The sequence below is a fragment of the Schistocerca piceifrons genome, chromosome 7 (genome assembly GCF_021461385.2).
Source record: "Schistocerca piceifrons isolate TAMUIC-IGC-003096 chromosome 7, iqSchPice1.1, whole genome shotgun sequence".
NCBI classification, from domain to species: domain Eukaryota; kingdom Metazoa; phylum Arthropoda; class Insecta; order Orthoptera; family Acrididae; genus Schistocerca; species Schistocerca piceifrons.
This window is the reverse complement of record NC_060144.1, coordinates 53,666,759-53,686,316: the sequence shown is the minus strand read 5'-3', so window position 1 is coordinate 53,686,316 and position 19,558 is coordinate 53,666,759. Positions and strand designations below refer to the sequence as shown.

The following is a 19,558-nucleotide window of genomic DNA, read 5'->3' as shown; positions in this document are numbered from 1 at the left end:
ACGGGCGACAAGCTGTTGAACTCCGGATCCTGTTCCAACCCGGGAGGGGCAAGACCCAGTGGCGGGGACGAAGGGGAAGGGACGACCACAGGTGAACCAACCTCCTGAGAAACCGGGCCCGCTAGGGGGGCCGGCTCGCTGGGGCATCTCTAACGATGGCGATGCCGGTGCTGGAGCTACTGGAGGCTGCCAAAGCTGAGAACCATCGCAGTGCGGCAGAGGCACAGCGGGGAGAGGAGGCAACGTCACCTGCAAAACCAACACAGGTGCCGGCAATGGGGAAGCCGGTGTCCGAGAGGGCGGAGGGTGGGTGCCCGAACGTGGACGTAGCTGATTTTGGTGACGACGTACCACCCGGTCCCCCGCCTGCAAGGTATAGAGCCGGCGGCCATTTCGGCACAGGACCACCGCTGGTAGCCAATGTGGATTGCGACCAAACCCATGGGCCCAGACCGACATACCCAGTGGAAAACCAGGTACTCCGTTTTGTGAAGACTGGCAAGGACCAGGCCGGAGGAGGTGCAGCAGAGTCCTAGGTTGACGCCCATGGACGAGCTCTGCGGGGCTGCGGTCTCCCATTGGTGTGGTCCGGTATGCCGTCAAGAAAAACGTCAATGCTTCCTCCGCAGGAAATTCGTGCACATACTTTTTCATCTGCGTCTTAAATGTGCGCACCATGCGCTCGGCTTCCCCATTTGATTGTGGATGGAAGGGGGAGAGCAAACGTGCCGAATACCGAAGCGCCTACAAAAATCCTGGAAGGTCTGCGAAATAAACTGCGGTCCATTGTCCGAGACCAGGGTGATTGGCAGACCTTCCACAGAAAAGATTTTTGCTAGTGCCTGGATTGCAACTTCGGAAGTGGTTGAGGAGCAGCGAACCACATATGGGAATCTGGAATAAGCATCAATGACAATGAGCCAAAAACCGTTGAGAAACGGGCCCGCAAAATCGATGTGAACACGTTCCCATGCTTGGGTTGCCGGTGGCCATGAAGAGATGCCGCCCTGGGAGATGCTTGTTGGCTCGCACACTGGGAACAGGCGGCCTCCAAGTGCTCAATTTCTCTGTCAATACCGGGCCAGTACACATGTCTGCGAGCCAAGGTTTTAGTACAGGAAACACCCCAGTGCCCCGCATGTAATAACGTGAGGACCTCCCATCGTAAACTTGCAGGAACAACCACGCGAGGAGCTGTATCATCGGTAGCCAGAAGGAGAACGCCTTCCAAGACTGAGAGGCGGTCCCGTAGAAGAAAATAATTACGAACAGGGTCCGAGGCCCGGCCCAGAGGGCGGGATGACCACCCCTGCTGAATGAGGCAAACTACTTGCCGGAGAACCGGGTGGTTGGTGGTGGTTAGTGATTAACGTCCCGTCGACAACGAGGTCATTAGAGACGGAGCGCAAGCTCGGGTTAGGGAAGGATTGTGAAGGAAATCGGCCATGCCCTTTCAACGGAACTATCCCGGCATTTGCCTGAAACGATTTAGGGAAATCACGGAAAACCTAAACCAGGATGGCTGGAGACGGGATTGAACCGTCGTCCGCCCGAATGCGAGTCCAGTGTGGAGAACCGGGTCAGCTGCCGTTTCCCTGGCGACTTGAGAACTAGTGATCGGGAAGCCATCAACCGCTTGGCGGGACGCCACATCCAAATGAAAACACATAATCTCCTCTCGATCGAACGTAGGATCCGGGCCCACCGGAAGACGGGAAAGAGCGTCGGCGTTGGCATGCTGTCCTGTAGGGCGAAAATGAATGTCATAATGGTACTTAGAGAGGAACAAGGCCCAGCACTGTAGTCTGTGGGCCGCCCTATCCGGAATCTGAGAGGCGGGGCCAAATAACGATATTAACGGCTTATGGTCAGTGATTAACTTAACGTTCGTGCCATACAAGAAAGGGTGAAACTTGGTAACAGCGTAGACAATGGCCAAAGCCTCTTTCCACCTGGGAGTAATGGGCCTGCGCGGGACTAAGCGTTTTAGACGCAAACGCCAGTGGTTGCTCGGAACCATCTGCGTTGCGATGGGCCAGGACCGCCCCCACCCCATACTGCGAAGCGTCTGTAGCCAGGACCAACGGCTTACGGGGATCAAAAGTAGCCAAACAAGGGGCGGACGTGAGGAGGCCCTTCAACGAGGTGAACGCTTGCTCACATGCAGGCGACCAATCAAAAGGAACACCCTTGCGCAGAAGGCAGTACAGGGGGTGGGCTATAGTGGAAGCCCTGGGAATGAACCGGTGGTAATAGGCTATCTTGCCTAAAAGAGCTTGTAACTCTTTCAGCGAAGCGGGCCGAGGAAGGTTGACGATACCTTGGACCAAACTTCCTAGTGGCTGGATACCGTGCCGAGAGATGGTGTAGCCCACATACTCAATGGATGATTGAAAGAAGGTTGACTTATGCAGGTTGCAACGCAAGCCCACAGACCTGAATTTGAGAAAGAGGGTGCGAAGGTTGTGCAAGTGTTCCTTCGTGCTGCGGCCTGTGACAATTATGTCATCCAGGTAATTAATACAATGAGGAATTGTCGACGTGACATGCTCAAGATAACGCTGGAATATCGCCGGGGCACTGGATATTCCAAAGGCCAACCGCTGGTATTGGTAAAGGCCAAACAGGGTGTTGACGACCGCCAACCGTTTGGAGTCCTCATCAAGTGGTATCTGATGATAAGTCTCCGACAGATCGATTTTCGAAAAATATTGGCCTCCCGCCACGGAGGAGAACAATTCATCAGCACGAGGCAAAGGATAGGTGTCCACCACCAATTGGGAATTAATGGTGGCCTTGAAATCGCCACAAAGACGTAATTTTCCCGAGGGCTTTCTTACAATAACGAGGGGCGAAGCCCACTCACTGGAAGAAATGGGAAGAACGACCCCTAGGGCTGTCAGCCGGTCTAGCTCTTCCTTTACCTGAGGGCGGAGAGCCAAGGGGATCTGCCTCGCGCATAGAAAACGGGGGCGAGCCGACGCCTTCAACGTTAAGTGAGCTTCAAAATCTGAAACACGCCCTAGGCCCTCCTCAAAAATATCTGGAAAGTCGGAGATCAAAGATTCCAATGATTGATAGGGAACGTCTTCGGAGACCAACTGTATTGGGTCAGCGATAGAAAAACCGAAAGCTTGAAAGGCATCCAGGCCAAAAAGGTTAGCTGAGCTCGCATTACTGACAACAATAAAAGTAATAGGCCGAGTGACTGATTTGTAAGTCACGTCGGCAGTGAATTGACCCAGTAGGGGAATGAACTGTTTACCATAACCGCGTAGACGCCGGTAAACTGGCGCCAACGGGGGCGATCCAAGGTCGGAATAAGTTTGTGCATTCAACAACGAAACTGCCGCGCCCGTATCGACTTGCAGTTGTATCCGGCGCGACCGAACCGACACCTCGATAAAGAGTTTGCGTGCCGATGCGTCGGGAGCCTGGCCCGCTGAAACTTCCTGAATGTCAACGTCTATGTCCTCTGTACCTGCTTCCTTCGATTCTTTTGAGGATGAGCGGCAAACTTTAGCAATGTGACCTTTTCTATTACATTAGCGACAAACGGCCCAACGCTGGGGGCACTCTGACCGACCATGATGTATATAGCACGACGCACAGGACGGCAACAGGGGCCGGCGGCCGGAATTCTGTTTACGCGCCGTGCGGGAGCGGCCGTAACGGCCGGATGGAACCGCTCGCACGTCGTCCACCCCGGACACAGTGGACGCGGCCGCGCCGCCCTGAACCTCCGCGACGTGCTTCCAGCTGTTGACCTGCTGCGTGAGAGACATACGATTGAGCAATGGGCAGGACTTCCTCGAGGGAAGGGTTTTCTAACTGCAGGGCCCGTTGCCGGACCTCCCTATCAGGGGCCGAACGAACAATGACGTCGCGTACCATAACGTGGGCGTACGACTCCCGCGACTGCTCCGTGACAAAATGCCCACTTGCGACTAAGACCGAGCAGGGTAGCGGCCCACGCCCGGTAAGACTGATTGGGCTGTTTCTTGCAGTGATAGAACTCGACCCTAGCCGCCACAACATGCGTGCGGCGGCGATAATATGAAGACAGCAATGAACACAATGCGTCAAAAGACAAGGACGAGGGTTCCTGCAACGGCACTAGCTGCCGCAAAACTTGACACAGCGAGGGAGATATCCAAGACAAGAAGAGAGCACGACATACCTCCGCATCGGAAACATGAAACGCCTGGAAATGCTGCCGAAGGCGATGTTCATATGCGTCCCAATCCTCCGCCGTCTCGTCATACGGGGGAAAGGGAGGAGGGAATGGCGCCGGAGCAGACGGTGTGGAGAGCAACGCCGGAAGCACTTGTTTCATGGTGGCCATGAGTTCCGTCTGCTGCGCAACCAAAACTCGCACCAAATCCTCCATGCCGTGGAGAAGCTGCGAAACCGGAACAACGACGCAACACGCGAAAGAACGACCCTACTCGTCGCCAATTGTGTAGTAACACTGTTCACGTTTACGTCGCACTGCACTTAGCGTAGACCGATCTTGACTGACTGGGCACAGCCCGTGCTGCCGGAGTTGTTGTTGTTGTTGTCATGGCGGCAGAGATCGCGTCCGAATTCTCGCGTGCCCTCTGGTGGACGGGACTCTACTTGCGGCAACTACCGTCCGTGACGCGCCGTGCCAATGTGCGCCTCCCGCGATCTTTCTGGTGGCTACTACAGCTTGGGTGTAGACAGACACAGGATTTTCATTTAAGTATTTGTAACATTCTTCAGGAGATCTATATTATGTAAACTGCTAAGCTTTAGTACATATCTCATGTTCTGTTAAAATAATAAAAGTACTGAGCCAAAAGTTATAATTTTAATTGAAATGTTTTCATTACTCATATTAACTTCATTTAGGGACATTATTCTACACAGCTAAATGCTTAAATTTAAAACATACACGTTCAGCAGTGAAGATCCTTGGAGTTCTCAAGCGAATTTTTTAAATAGTTTGTGTATTTTGAATCCACTGTGAGAAATTTAGAGTCTGTTACTTCCATATGGTTTTCATTATAGTAAGACATTCTTCCTAATGTGCTTAATTCAGGTACACCAACAGTACATTAAATGTTTTATAAAGGCACAAAGAAGTCTCCCCTCTCAGGCCACAAGAATGAACTGATGGTCCAGGAGGGTGGAGTAAAAGTAGCTCAGAATTTACCTCTTCATCACACATATTCTTGATGAAGGCAAAGTACCACCTACCATATACAAGTGGCACAAAAGTGTTTTGTTGAAGACAGGTATGTGTCCATTGCATGAAATTTTCACTAAATGATAAATCAAGGAAAGCTTTCCGGAACAAGTTATTTTACTAACTTTAAATGAATGACAGGAAAGTGGTTTATAATTGTGAAAATTCCTGGTACCAAGTAGTGTGTGGGTTGTCAAAAATCTCTTTTCAAGATACTTCTGTAGAAAATCTACATTGATTTTCTCAAAGAAATGAAAAAAAAATGTCAATATTAGCCTTGCAAAAATTGTAAACACCAGATACAGTTTTTTTTTCTTTTTTTTTGTACATCATCCTCTAGTTGAAGACACATTTCTGACTACACATTTTACAGTACCTCCCAATTCATTACACGCAGATTTACCATGGCTAGTACCAAAAAAGGAATGTTCAGTATCAATGGAAAAATCATTTTTGTGTTCACACACGCTTTTAAAGTTTTTTTTCTATTTTTATACTGAGCACCACATCTATCTTGAAATAAAGCAGTTTCTTAATTCATGGATAGTGTTCAGCCAACCAGGTAACCATTTCTTTCTGAACAGCATTTACAAATCCCACATCACACTCCATATCATCACTGATTAAACAATGGTTTGCTATTATCAATGTATTTTTGTCCTTTATTACATAGACACAAACTGAATAGATTGTACAGCTGCTTCTTGTCAAGTGGTAACTCATTCTGAATTACAAAATTCTGTAGTTTTCAGCAAAATCCATTAACAGAATTGCTTTTACCGCAGTTCAGATTTTCTTTACAATTTTTCAGGGCCCTTACCCAACACTTAGATATAAATGACCAGTGGTTTAAATCCTATAATTTTGTTACTAAGCATTGCATTCAACAGTTGCAGATAGCTTTACCAATTCAGTTTGATGATCTGTGTTAATCCATTGGCTGTACTCAATTTCATCATCAGCATCTTTGTAAGATAATTTTTCTTTCAAAAATAGTTTGTCATTACTGGGACAATCATAACAGTTATTAAGCATGTAGTCATAGTTTTCTGAGACACATACAAGAAATTTTGTACTTTCGTTATATGCTTCTTGAACGTGTCCCACATCCATAGGTAGTTTTACATTTTGGTGGATATGACAGATACACACTGAATGAGTGACTGCAGCACAAACTAAAATACACCACATCAGTGTTAGAGAACAAATTTTACAAGAAACTATTGTCAATGTTCGTATTCTCCCATTTAAAACAATAACATAGTTCCCTTAGGTTGCTGAGGAAAAGTCTTTTTGCACATAAACATTCTTCTGAATGCTAACTTTTGTCTTTTGCTCCTGGTAACATTTGAGTATATTCACATTTTCAGTAAAAATCAGTGACAAACTTTACTACAACTTCACCATTGACTATTTTACCCCTTTTTCTCTTAGAAACTGATAAAATACCAATTTCCATTTTCAGTTTCCTTGCCCATCGAACTACATACTCGCTGACATTGAATTCTGAGTTGTTTTATCTTTTGACCAAGAGGGAGGAGCTAAAGTTAAAACTTGATTTTTTTCAGATCTCCTTAGACCAGCCACTTTTTCTCTTATTAACAGTATAATGCCATCAAAATCTTTAGCTTTCTTAACAATTTCATAATTCATTTTTATCCTCCTTACTGTCAGAAATTTCACAATCCACTGTCTGGCACACATTTTCTTCCGAAACAGGCTTCACTTTTTCTAGCTTCCGTGCGGCATAAGAGGCCTTGCTGTGATTTGGGATGTAATGAAGTTTTAAGGGAGAGCATACTGAACCATCTAAAGTTTTCTTTGCATTCTTGACATCACTGATTTCAGTGTTTTGTTCACAAAACTTACAACATGTTGTACAAAGCTTTTGCCTTGTTTAACATTGGTTCTTCTAGCACTTAACCATTTAGACAAAGACAAACTTACTGACCTCAATGATTTTAACTGTCTACCTGTGTGTCCTGAAAGGATCACAGCAAGTTCTTTGGTGGCATTCAAAAAACTCTAAGTAACAGTAACGGTTAAGGGGTCGACAGAAGCGTCCGATCCCACGCGTCGGCTTTGACCAGTGACGTAGGGGTGTTGTCGTGTGTGACGTCATGACGGCGGGGAGTTTGGTTTGTGAGTGTGGCGTGTTTGTAGATGTTGTCGTGTTGCGGTTTGTTGTGCTCTCTGGTGGTATGTTCAGGGTTTTCGTTTGTGTGGTGTAACAGGCTCAGTTTGCTTTTGCTCATTATCCAGAATTGTTCGAGTGTCGGCTGTGTTTGTAGTGGAACTCGTTTCAGTGAGTTAACGATTTTGTGTGAAGGTTAATTTAGTGTTGTTCATTGTACATCGTGTGGTAATTTTAGTAAAATTAATCAGTTGTTGTTTTTGTTCAGGAATGGATATGATGGATAACATTAACAGTGCGCAGGTCAAGGGAAGTGTTCGATCCCAGTGTGTGGCTGTGTATGTTGATATTGGTATCGGGAGATGTTTTTGAGCTATATAGGCCAAGGGAAGTGTTTGATCCTAATTTATGGGATCGGGAGCTGCTGTTGAGCTATATAGGTCAAGGGAAGTGTCCGATTCCAGATGATATTGTGTTTAGTGGTATTGGGGAGTTTTGTGATGTTGGTTTTTTTTCGTTGTTTTGTGTGGTTTTGTATGGGGGTGAGGATCTAAATTTCTTTACATTTAGTTTGCCCCCACCCAAAAACACCCCATTTCCCGCGCTTGTCCCGTTAGTGTCATTAGGCTTTTTGTGGAAAGAGCGTGTGTTTGTTTTTCGATGTATTTTCATCCTCATAATGTGTACGTACCGACTTTATATGCGCCATATTGCAATTGAGGTTTATGGTCATTTCCGCCATATTTGTGATGTCATGGGTCAAAGCAGACGTGCGGGATCAGACGCTTCCGTATTTCCACTGTTAAGTCCCCATGTAGCTCTTCCTGGATCATCTGGAAAGTTTATATTGGTTTGTAATACTACCAAATCTTTTGGTCTTCACTCAGTTCTGACAATTTTTGAAGATTTTTTACTGAGGTGTAGGTCATCTGATGACATGGTGTTATGAGTAATTTTCTGACACTCAAGAAGAAACTGAACACTACATCAGTTAAACACACCACATCATGAACAGAATGATAAACAGCTGCATCTCAAACAAATATGACCAGTGCCATGGCAAGACAAAGAGCAACTGAGGCCCAATGGACTGATTGTTGCATGTCAGTGATGTTCAACAATACATGACAGCCATTGCTGCAGCATTTTCACTTATGTATGGGTTTCAAGCAAGCTGCCACAAACACAATAAACAGTTTATCACTCTGAGCTGTTGGTCAGCTGCACAGATAAATGTGATATAATACACTCTTTCAAAAAATCACTTAATAAAATAAATAAATTTGTCACATTGAAGACTAATTTGTCTGCCTCAAATAAATGGTATTTGAATATGCTAATTTGAGACCCCTGTATCTGACGCAGAGGGTGTTAGACCTGGCAGAACTTACTTGGAATAACTATTTTTCATCACAGAAAAAAAGTTTCTTTTATTTTTGATTTATTTGTGTGTCCATTCACAGAAAACTCAGTAATATTTTTATGTTATAAGAAAGCTCACAAACTTAGGAATATTTATGATCAAAATTAGGTTCCCTATACAGTGGAGAAATGTGATGTAAGTGTTTTTAAAAGTCCTTGTAATTTCTCCATATTTTGAAATGTGAAATACATTAATATTTTTTGTAATTTTCTTTGTAACTTTACTGCTTAAATAAATGCATTCTTGTCAACTATATGCACCTCTTAACTTCCGAAAAAATTCGAAATCAAAAGCTTCATATACATCTGAGTTACAAGTGTTTCTGTAGACAAGTCTACTTTGCATGGGCATCTTTGCAGAGCTAAATCATCAAAACATTACCATATTGAAAATTCAATTTTTTAAAGGTTTTAGCCTGAGACCAAACCAATTTCAAGAAGTTCTTATGGTACAGGTATAAGCAAACACATATAGCTTAATGAAAATCTTAGATGGAAGGTTACAAATCCTAGACATATTTGGTGATCTGAGATGGAATGACCCCTCCATCTAACCTAGACATCACACTAAGCAGCCTATCACCACAACCAAAGTTTTTTGCTTTCACATTCTCTGGCTTTGACAATTCACCACCAAACTGCTGCCTTCCAACCTAACCTAGACCTCAAGCTAGGCTACAGATCAGTCTGTTGCCAAAAGAATGTTTTTGTTTGGTTTCAGATTTGCTGCCTTTGTTAACTCGCAAGCACACTTTCACATCCAAACTTAACAACAACCTCACAGATACCAATGTCAATTGCGAAAAATAGTCATATATTTGTGGCAAGCAGTAATATTAATATAACTGCTGGTCATAATAGGAATGATAGGTATCAGTGATAAGAAAGCAATAACGAAACTGCAACAAATTCTATTCATTTTGATTGTAAACTAATGCAGCAGCCTGCAAAACACATGAAATTATGACTGGCTCTTGTCGATTGTGCTTCCCCTACACACACTCAAAGAGGTAGCTGTGAAAGAAATTCTTGCACTGCCTTGTGTGATGGAGGGACCATTTAATGGCAGCCCATGTGCCATCTATAGTATTTGTATGGGTACCCGTCTCGGCATCTCTGAAAGTCAAATTATGATTCATTTTATGGTGTTGGAAACCTTCATTTTTCAAATGTTTGTATGTCAAGAAACAATTTGAAATAATAGTTGTCCCTGATAAAGTATTCTCTGTAATAAGTTTTATAAGAATTGCTTTTGAGCTCCTCAGCACAACACAAAAAGAACACTCGTATGTCTCTTGCTTGACAGTACCAAACACCCATCCTCCTATTTCTTTTTTACTCCCTCTGCCAAACTACTGCTTCCCAAAATTACATGTCCGCAGCTCGTGGTCTAGTGGCTAGCGTTGCTGCCGCTGGATCACGGGGTCTCAAGTTCGATTTCCAGCCGGGTTGGGGATTTTCTCTGCCTGGGGACCGAGCGTTTGTGTCGTCGTCATCTAAAATGACATTTGTTGATGTCAAGGCTGTGTCCTTTGCCACCAATTTTGTCGTTGGTTCTTAGGCAGATTTCCATCCAAACTTTTGTACAAAATTGCGGCCACTCCACCACATTTTACTTCACCCAATCTAGTTCCCAAGAAATAAATTTAGATTTGCGTTCGTACGTCCATAAGTATGTAAACTGCAAAATGGTGCTAATTTTTAACTTGCTCCCTAAAGTGGCTGCTTTTGCTACATTTCCATACACTCCATCAACGCAAACCTTAGACTCTTTAAGAACTATTTCACTGTCACATTTAATACATTTCCGTGTGTCTGCAGTTAATCTGCGACACATACACCAACAGATGATGTCACCGTGCAGAGCTAAATCAGCCACTACACTTTACACCACTTGCTGCCACAATTACAAAATCTCTCTCTATACACCCACTAATGCACCAAAACACAGCTTAAGTATATTCACTCAGTTTCACAAATTTTGGAACTCAAACTGTGATTTGAATGAGAAACCTGCAGCTAATTTCTGCTTGTATACAAAATGTACCAGTAAGTGAGGTTTCCCCAATCTACTTTGTGCAGTTGTTCTAAAATGATAATCATTTGCATTTCGAGGCATGCAGTATATCTCACACCAATTTTACATTCGTTGCAAGCCATTTACATAGAGTAATTGCTCCAGCTTACCAGCCCATTGCTCCACCGCAAAAGTGTTAGAGGTTGTATGGCACTGTTTTCTCTAACAATATACAATATTCTGCAATCATCTCTAACCTCCCTATGGAGAAATCTCTGAGTCAATTAATTTTGAGCACTTCCATTAATAAAAGCCATACAGAACAATGTTTCACAGGAATTACTTATTGACACACAGGACCTACTCAATGCACCAACAACATAGCCATTATACGGTCGATGTCCATATTCCTTCTGGAAATCTAACAATTATGGAAACTAACAATAGAGTATAACAATGGATTAACTATAGTTTATACATTTTGCCTTCCTCCACCATCTGAATAGTAGTAAGTAAATCAATAACCAAGAATAAAAATGGGCTGCAATATTGGAAGCACCTCATACCTCCACAAAAAGTAAAATTTAATCTATTCCATGATAAATTCATGTCAGTATTTGAAAATAGCTTGCACATAAGCTAATCAGAAGGGACATTAAACAGCCATATAAAAACCATGGATGACTAAGAGGATTAAAGTATCTTGTGAAAGGAAAAGGGAAATGTAACTTTTGGCAAGAACAAGTAGAGACCCTGCAGTATTGATTGGCAACTCCATGGAGTAGTTGCACACTACAATAACTACTCAAAATTACTAAGAAAGGTTATTTAAAAAATCAGAAATCAGTATGTCTGACAACAGAGTTAAGACAATATGGAATATATTGAACCAATAGACAGGACAACCAACCACAGAAGAGGATAAAATTACTATTGAATTGAATGGAAGAGTTATAAATGACAGATTACAGGTGGCAAATGTATTTAATAATTGTTTCCTAAACATAGTAGAAAGCATAGGGACTAACAGTTCAAGAAAAAGATTGCAGCAATACGTTGAAGAAGTAGCTCTCACAAAATTACATCATATGAGTGTACCACCAACTTCTACTTCTGAAATTAAGAGGGTCATACATTATCTCAAGAATAAAATCTCTTCTGGTTTTGATGGGATTTCCAATAGAGCGCTAGAGATTTATCTCCATATAATAAGTCTGGTATTGTCCGAAATATGTAATGCATCACTAAGTCAAGGAATTTTTCCAGAGAGACTAAAATATGGCATTGTTAAACCCCTCTTTAAGAAAAGTGATGAGACATAACAGTAACTACCAACCTACTTCACTACTGACATCATTTTCCACAATTTTTGAGAAGGTGATGTATTCTAGAATAGTATCTCACCTTGGCAACAATAATATCCTCAGCAAATCACAGTTTGGGTTTCAGAAGGACTGCTCTACTGAGAATGCCATTTACATGTTCACACACCAGATTTTACAAGCCTTAAATAACAAAATAGCACCGGTAGGTATTTTCTGTGACCTATCCAAGGCATTTGATTTTTTGAATCATAGTATACTCCTAGATAAATTTCATTTTTATGGGATTGATGGTACAGCCAACCAATGGATCATGTGATACTAACCAAAAGAATGGAGAAAATTATACTTAATAGTAATCTGACCAACAGAACACAGGGTCTGACTGGGGAGAAATCACAAATGGTGTTCCCTAAGACTGTATCTTAGGTCCACTACCATTTCTCACAGATGTAAATGAACTACCGTCTAATGTACAACTAGCAGAATTAGTTCTTTTTGCAGATGACATCAGTATTGTAATCACTCCCAGTATACATACAGAAATGGAAGAAATGGTGAGCAAAGTTCTCAAAAGTATCATTGACTGGTTTTCTGCAAATGGTCTCACCCTGAATTTCACAAAGACACGTCATATTCAGTTCTGCACCTCTACGGGTACTGCACCAGTGATAAGTCTAACACATGGTGATGAAATAATACATATGGTAGAAACTTCAGAAGTCTTAGGTGTCCACATCAGTTCAAGCAGGGGGTTACCATTATAGTCTTGGATGTTATTAAGTTTAGCATATGTTAAAATTCCAGGGTAAGAAAGAAACAAGTATTTTTTTGTTTTCTCCAAAAAAAAAAAAATCCTGTCCTGAGATACAGGCCTTCAAAGATGACACTGTGAACACCATTTTGAAGATGTGAATTTCAGAAATTTTTTTAAAATGCTGTATCTCTGTAACAGTTCTAGATTTTTTTAGAGTTTTTTTTTACTTTAAAGATAACTGCTTTATGATTACAGTGGTATCCTCCATTTAGACATATCTGTCAAAGTTCTTTTACTGTCGCCTTTTGAATTTTTTTTTATAATTTACAGAAAAAAAATTTTTTTTTCAAAAATGCCAATCCAGAAAAGTTAGAATTTTTTCTGTTGATTAGTACCATGTAATACTACATTCTCTGTAAAGGAGAGCTTCCACTTTTAAGTTGGACAGGCTATATTTTTAAAAAATCATTTTTTAAATTATCACTGGTAATGTATGTCTTCAATGAAGCTGTTTCTAATTAATTTCTTTGTTACAATGTTTATTTCTATTGTCTGTGCTGCAGTTATTTCTTATCACTTTCTTTGTTGCAGTTATTTCTTTTCACTTTTGTTGTAGTTCCTTGTCAGTTTCTTTGTCGTGGTTGTTCAGTGCTAACTTGTTTATTGAAGAGGCTTCTAAGAAATATGAGACCATTAAGTGAGTTCTGTGTTTTCGTGAGGAATTTGCCAGTTGACACAGTTGCAGTGTGTTTTGTGAAAAGGACTGTTTGAAATTTCTTCTGACTGGGGCCACGGGAGAGTGAAGTGTGCTATTTGCTTATCCATCAAAGAGTGATATATAAGACAAACAAAAAAGCAGGCTTTGTTCAGGTTGGGAATAAGTGTTCTCATCTGTTTCAAAGTGAAGATGTTTCCAGTGATGACTTTTTGTGTTCTAAACGTTTTGACACAATAACAACACTGATAGTACCTGAACAAGGTGAAGCCTCCCATAGCGCAGATGATGCATCAATAGAGGTAGAATTAAATACCCTGAATCAGTCAACGACAGAGGTAGGTGTTAGTCCTGTTAAGAAATTGTGGTCAGTGAAGTTGACTCATAAGCTCTATGAATCAAGAAATCGATGAGAAATTACTAAAGCAAAATTACTACAGCAAAACTGGGTCGACAGAAGCGTCCGATCCCATGCGTCGGCTTTGACCCGTGACGTAAGGGTGTTGTCGTGTGTGACGTCATGACGGCGTGGAGTTTGGTTTGAGTGTGGCTGTCTCCAGTTCTGTTTTATCTTATTTTATTTACTTTTCTTATCTGTTCGTTCTATCTCGTGAGATTTTTTTTTATTTAAATTTAAAAACACTTATTACTTATTTTAATTATCTGTTTCCTCGAATTTCTGTTTTAGTTTATTATATTTATCTTTCTGATCTGTTCGTTCTATCCCGTGAGATTTTTTAAAAAAAAAAAAGACAAAAAACACTAATCAGCTACTGAAGCATCTTTATCTTCTATGGGTTGCAGGGGTTATGACCCCTGGGGAGGTGGGTGGGTATTCATGCATGGCTGTCTTCACTTACACATTGTAGCTACGCAAGGCGTCTAAATTTGTTTATATTTAGTTTGCCCCCCACCCAAAACACCCCATTTCCCGCGCTTGTCCCGTTAGTGTCATTAGGCTTCTTGTGGAAAGTGTGTGTGTGTGTGTTTTTGTTTCCGCCATATTTGTGACGTCATGGGTCAAAGCAGACGGGTGGGATCGGACGCTTCCGTATTTCCATAAAACTGACTACACTCTTCAAAGTAGAAATTTCATCTTCAGAAAAAAATGAACCAAAGCACTCTTTCCAGGAATTTTTCACAAATATCAATTCAGCTGTTGAATACTGTGCATCCTACAGTGAAAAGGTGCAAGTTTTAACTATTATTCCAGAGACATTTTCAAAGAAAACGATTTTGAACCACATTCCATCAGTATCAATGTACATGGTAGACAAATCAAGAAATGTGAGGTCTGTGAAAGGAGTCTTTGGAAGACCAGATCCCTATTATGGTCATCCTGTAGAAGCAGCTCGAGTTCAAATAGTGCAGTCATTTTATCTGGAACAAAAATGGGACTATTCTCACCAGAGCGCCAACAAAAGACACACTATAACTGTAACAGCTGAATGTCAAACAGTTGTGAAAGTGATGAGGTACATGACTCACATTATTACAGAGACTTTTGCAATTTATAAGAGAAACTATACAACTTCACGTATTGGAAGATCAAAATTTTATGCACTAAGACCTAAGTGGGTAGTTCCACACCCACCTAGAGATGTCTTTTTATGTGTGTACTGCACGAATTTTGGACTTTGTGTGGCAACTTTGAAGAACTTACTGGAGCATGTGACATATGACACCTTGGTTGGGCATATGAAGTCATTAGTAGTCTGTGACATAAAGAGAGAGACTTGTTTGTTTCAAGAATGTGGACTCTGCAGAAATTACATATGCGACGTGAGAGGAAAATAAACTAATTATGAAAACTGTTGCCTTTGACAGTTTCATTGATGAACTTAGTAAATGGGTCAGTGAAAGCAGTAACACATCAGCATCTGAAGAAATTGCAACAACACACTGCAGAAGTGAAAGGGTGTGTACAGGCTGAAGAACTGTGTTTAGTGTTTCACTGTGATTTTGCTGAGAACTGGTCAGTAATTATTCCACAAGAAGCACAAGGGTATCATTGGAGTAACGACCAGGTTTCAATTTTTACAGGAGTGACATATTTTCAAAACAAGATCACAAGTGTTACAGTTAAAAGTGATGACACAGGAAATGACACAGCACGCTTTGCTAGCAATGCACAAAATTCTTCAACTGCAAACAGGGCCAGAGAAGATCACCATCATTTCTGATGGTGCTCCTAGTCATTTTAAAAACTGCTACCAGCTGTTTGAATTGAGTAAGACACTTGTGCCAACTGACTGGGTATACAGTGCTACTTGTCACGGGAAGGGGCCTTGTGATGGTGTAGGCATGCTGAGTATTTTACAAGAGATGTGAAATCTTACACATCCACAGCCCTCATTATTTTGTCCAAAGAGGAAATTGAAGAATTCCGTAAGCAGATAAAAGAAGAATGGTCCAAACAAACTACTTCTGTGAAAGGATTTCAGAAGACACATTTTTGGACTCAAAGTAATGGGCAAACTCGTACTGCACACACGTTAAAGAGCAAGAAAGAAGAAATTTCGTTCATTTGGCCAACGCCCCAGAAAAAGAAGGGTAATATTCAGATTCACAACCTGAGAAGGGAGATGTTTGGGGCATGTGTGTATGACTGTGGCTGGTGGATTGCTGAGATTATAGACACCAGTTATGAGTTACACAAAATTGTGGTGAACTTTATACTACATCATGGACCAGCTGCTGGGTATAGGTTTAGAGCTGAAGGACAGCAACAATGCCATCAGTTCTCACTTCCTGTTCACAATGTTTTGGAGACTGTAAGTGCTCCAATTCCTATTGGTTCAACAGGAAGGCATCACTCTATACCAAAGGAAAATATTGAACCAGTGGAACGCATTTTTAGTTCATTGACTGGCTAATTTCAGTACAAAACAGAGTGCACAGAAGTTGTATGAATTGAAAACTAAGTCTTTGGACCTTTCACATACATTCTGGAAACTTTTAAAATGCTTAAAAAATAAATCTCTTACTCATCTTTCAAAAACAAATCAAAACAACTTTTATGTATGGCAAAAATTTCAATTGTTTATAAAACCTGTTCAACCTAAAAGTGGAAAATCTCCTTTTCAGGGAACGTATAGCTATATGGTACTGACAAAAAAAAAAAAAAAAAAAAAAAAAAAAAAAAAAAAAAAAAAAAAAAAAAAAAAAAACACGATTTTACGGATTGTCATTTTTGAAAAAATAAAATAAAAATTGTTCCATAAATTATAAAAAATGTTCAGTACGCTATAGCAAAAGAACTTTGACAGATAAGTCCAATTGGAGGATTTCTTTGTAATCATAAAGCAATTATCTTTCAAAAAAACGATAATATATCTACAGCTGTTCCAGAGATACAGAATTTTAAATTTTTTTCTAAAATTCACATCTTCAAAATGGTATGCACAATGTCATCTTTAGAGGGCTGTATCTCTGAGCAGAAATTTTTTTGGAGAAAAAAAAAATTAAGTGTTCCTTACTTAGTCCTTCAATAACATCCAAGACTATAAAGGTAAGATTTTTTACTAGCCTGCCTGAATTGATATGGACTATGCCATATTGATGAGAATTTAAATTGGAAAGAAAAGCATTTTTGGAACTCCTAAAACAACATAGTTCAGCCACATTTGCACTTAGAATCATAGCAAATTTTGGGGAGAGAGAAATCAGTAAGTTGACATATTTTGCTTATTTCATTCAGCAATGTCTTATGGAATAATGTTCTGGGGAACTCATCTTTAAGAAAGAAAGTCTTCATTGTCCAAAAATGTGGTGTAAGAATAATATGTGGTGTTCATGCGTGATCATCTCGTAAACATCTGTTTAAGGAGTTGGACATTCTGACTACTGTTTCACAGTATATTTATTCCACCATGAAGTTTGTTGCAAATAATCCACTACAGTTCAAAAGGATCAACAGGTTACATAAAACATTCTAGAAAAAAAAAATGGCATTCATTACTCAACATTAAGGTTGTCTTTAGCAGAGAAAGCAGGTGCACAATGCTGCAACAAAAATTTTTGACCACTTACCCAGTGACACAAAAGTCTAACAGACAGCAACATACAATTTAAAAATAAATTGAAAAAGTTTCTACTTCACAACTCCTTCTCTTCCGTAGAATAATTTCTATATTTGTAATGTGCAAAAGGTGATGGTTAGGAATTACTAACTCAATCTGTATATCTTCTTTTCATTTCGGGGGGGGGATTATATTATGATGTTTAGAGTACAAATACATGTACAAATTAGTTTGCAATATGAATATAAAATGACTCATTCCACGGAACATGAAAGTAACTAACTAACTAATAACTAAAACACAAATAATGCATCCATAACAACTACTCCAACATTTTCACAGCATTAAAAACACAAGGTAACACCATCAGTATTCCTTTCAACTACCTAACTATGTTTACATTTTTATTCACCAAGTGCTGAGTTTTTTAAAACCAGCGTTTTAAGCATTAGGCATAAATAAATATTAAATCATACCTCTCCCAAAGCTTCATAGTGCCTCTGACTAAAAGAATGGTCCTCACTCACACTAAACTGAAATGGATCATCGCCTGGTTGTCCAGTGCTGCCGCATATTTTACGAAGTTTCCCCTCTGCAAAATTATGAACAATACGTATCAACATGTAGCTATATCAATTGAAGCATTCATACGCCTGGTGGTATGAATGAGTTAGTAACCAAACATACGCAATTAAAATGTTTCAATTACACGAAATATGCCTTTAAAATCACATTCACTTTAATTTCTTGGCTAAAAAAACATGGAAGAGCATTCTATAACACGTGGAATAATATCATGTATGCACATGCCGGTTTGCTATGCACCAATACGCAACACTTCGTACATTAATCCTTACAACTTGGTGAGATAAAACAATTATCTTGCACAGAAACACTGCGACTCACATGTTACAGGTTAAGCTGTACATATTTCCACTGTATTCGCAAAACTGTCAGGAGAAAGAACGCTTTGCCTGAAATGCATAAGAACTTTGAATCATTTAATTAGCTGAATTTGACACAGACACAATACAACACACCATCCAGTTATTTTGTTACATGGACCTTCGGTAATCGTAAGGTGGACAAATATTGTGCTCTCCGTTTTAATTACAAAAAGTTCACTTTGAATACCTTCGTATTATTAATTACTGCGTTGATTCAGACACACTGATCTCAATTCTTCTGTGATTACTGCAGGTATGTTGATACAGAAACATTTTCAGCACAGTCACTATATACATAATAAATCAAGCAATACATTAAGAACATGCCACACGAACATGACAGGCATCAGCACCTTTATTAAATGCGTAGCCAAATCCTTCCAGGGTTCGTGGAAACTGTTCACCATTAGAAGTCATTGTAAAAGTAGTCATCTGCAAGAGAAAAAGTTTGAAGCACGCTCCCACAAGATGTGTGTAAACAAAACTGACAGATGTTCCTATATGGAATATCTTTGCCATCGGTTCTCCAAACAGCTATTGCGTATGTCGCGCGGTAGTTCCCCTACGATTGCTCACAGATGCGACACTTACGTATTCCTTCCCATTGAAACTAGGAACTGATGCAATAAGCAACACAAGTGTATACGTTTCGTGAGTATGCGAGGATTCAGTTTCTCCTTACTGAGAGGTTTGAAATCTAACTTAAAAGCTCTTAATCATTTAAGAACTGTAATATAAGTAATTTTTTCTGTCTCAAACGTCCGTTATAGAAGTGCCAAAACAGGAGACAGTGTATTAATTTCTAGCGTAAATTTAGTCGTATCAATTTTAGATATTCATCTCCCATCTGGTAATACATGCAATATGCTCACATGATAAGACGTACTTTATCATATACGTTACAAAATAATAATAATAATAAAATAAAATAAATGTGACCCACACAGTTTTATGTAAGAACGATTTTTTCATAGGACACCAACTTCTTAGTAACCAAGTGAGCTCCATAC

The 19,558-nt window shown here is 40.5% G+C and overlaps 1 protein-coding gene across 1 annotated transcript in view; it reads right to left on the bottom strand.

The window, feature by feature from the left end:
* LOC124804997 (FAM172 family protein homolog CG10038) overlaps positions 1 to 19,124 on the bottom strand; it is a 277,839-nt gene extending 258,715 nt beyond the window's left edge. The window contains exons 1-2 of the mRNA XM_047265394.1: positions 18,902 to 19,124; positions 18,078 to 18,193 (exon numbers count right to left, since the gene is read on the bottom strand). Coding sequence (XP_047121350.1) covers positions 18,078 to 18,193; positions 18,902 to 19,067 — 282 coding nt within the window. The 5' untranslated portion in view covers positions 19,068 to 19,124. The remainder of the gene's footprint in view (positions 1 to 18,077; positions 18,194 to 18,901) is intronic.
* Positions 19,125 to 19,558: the final 434 nt, after the last annotated feature.